At 34.1% G+C, this 1,636-nt stretch overlaps 1 protein-coding gene across 1 annotated transcript; it reads right to left on the minus strand.

Annotated features, from left to right (window-relative positions):
- LOC108998165 (rust resistance kinase Lr10-like) lies at nt 1-1,369 on the minus strand. Its single transcript, XM_035693054.1, has 2 exons — nt 1,343-1,369; nt 1-1,128 (listed from the first exon to the last, which is right to left on the minus strand). Exon 2 carries the CDS (start codon nt 998-1,000, stop codon nt 14-16), a length of 987 nt encoding a protein of 328 aa, XP_035548947.1. The 5' UTR covers nt 1,001-1,128; nt 1,343-1,369; the 3' UTR covers nt 1-13.
- Between the last annotated feature and the right edge of the window lie 267 nt (nt 1,370-1,636).

Raw genomic sequence — 1,636 nt, forward strand, 5'->3', positions numbered from 1 at the left:
TAAACAATAAAAATTAAGTAAGGCTTGATTCATCTGATTGAATTGATGATGAAGCTTGATTTGAATTATCTCTAGCACCCTTTATCTCTCTCTTTGGTGATGGTTGGAGAGGCTTGAGAGGAACTTGTAAGAATTCAACATCTCCTTCAAGCATTTTGATGACTTTGATCATTGATGGACGATCGCTAGGCTTCAATTGTATGCACCATAATGCAACTATCATCATCTTCTTACATAGTTTTCTCTCATCTTCAGTACCATCTTCAATTTCTATATTCTTTCCATCATGGAATTGATCATATATCCAAGTGGGGAAGTAAATTTGGCTTAAATGTTCTGTAGATGCATGCAAGTTCTTTCTTCTGCTCACCATTTCCATCAACAGCATTCCAAAGCTATAGACATCAGCTTTGTATGAAATGCCTCCAATATTTTTGTAAAGCATTTCAGGAGCCATGTATCCAAAAGTTCCTCTTGCACGAGTCAAAGGAACGATACTATCTTCCACCGGGTACAATTTTGCTAAGCCAAAATCTGAAACTTTGGGTTTCAAATTTTCATCAAGAAGAATGTTGTGAGGCTTAATGTCAAAATGTAAAATTTGCATGTCACATCCTTGATGTAAATACTCAATCCCGCGAGCCACTCCTAAAGCAATATCATATGTTTTCTCATAGTTGATGATATTTGCCTCTGATGAAAAAATGTGTTTGTTTAGAGATCCGTTGGGCATGAACTCATATATAAGGGCACGCTTTGAACCATGAACATAAAAACCAACGAGTTGCACTATATTCACATGATGGATCCTTCCAATGGTTGCTACTTCACTAATAAAATCTTGCCCATTTGCTTTGGATTGGCTTAACATCTTTACTGCTACAAGACGTCCACTTCGAAGTGTTCCTTTAAATACTGTGCCAAATCCTCCTTCACCCAATCTTTCCCTAAAACCTTTGGTCATTTTCTTAATTTCTGAGAAAGAGTACCTAATTGGCATGAAGTTATTTTGGCTTTGCAGAAATTCTTCAACAACGTCATACGCGGATAAGTGTCTCCTTCGCCATTTATATATAAAAAATGCAATCACAAATGGTGCGCCTAATACACTGATTAGGATATGCAATTCTGGAAAGGAAATCACAAAAGTAATTATAAGAAAGCAATCCAATTGTTGCACTACCAATTACTCCCTTTCAAAATTCTTGTGGTTTGGCACTGTGTTTATTTTTAATGTTAATTTAAGAATGATGTCTAACGATTTCTTGATTCGTAGTTTAAAGAATGATTAATATACTAAAACAAATAGGAAAGATAAAAGGAGAGAGATACAGATTCTTACCGAGCAGAAAGTCAATTAATAAAGCTGCCCAAGCTGTTAATTGATTAAAAAAATTAATCTCCATTAAAAGTTAGCCAAAAAATGAAGTAAAAGAAATAATATGCAAAAATTGGTATAATATTAATCCAACAATACTTCGAGATCCACTATAGAAAAATACGCAATTACGTATAATAGTTTAGCTTAATTGTGTTATTACCAAACAAAACCCATCCAATTATATATAATACATCTGATATCTTTCTGAGATAGAAAACTCACCAGAAAATTCCGAATATCCTATGATTGGCTGTA

This window comes from Juglans regia, chromosome 8 (assembly GCF_001411555.2).
Source record: "Juglans regia cultivar Chandler chromosome 8, Walnut 2.0, whole genome shotgun sequence".
Taxonomy (NCBI): domain Eukaryota; kingdom Viridiplantae; phylum Streptophyta; class Magnoliopsida; order Fagales; family Juglandaceae; genus Juglans; species Juglans regia.

What these genes read in the sequence shown, in the direction of transcription:
- LOC108998165 (XM_035693054.1), bottom strand. Translation starts at nt 1,000, where the DNA reads ATGCCAATTAGGTACTCTTTCTCAGAAATTAAGAAAATGACCAAAGGT.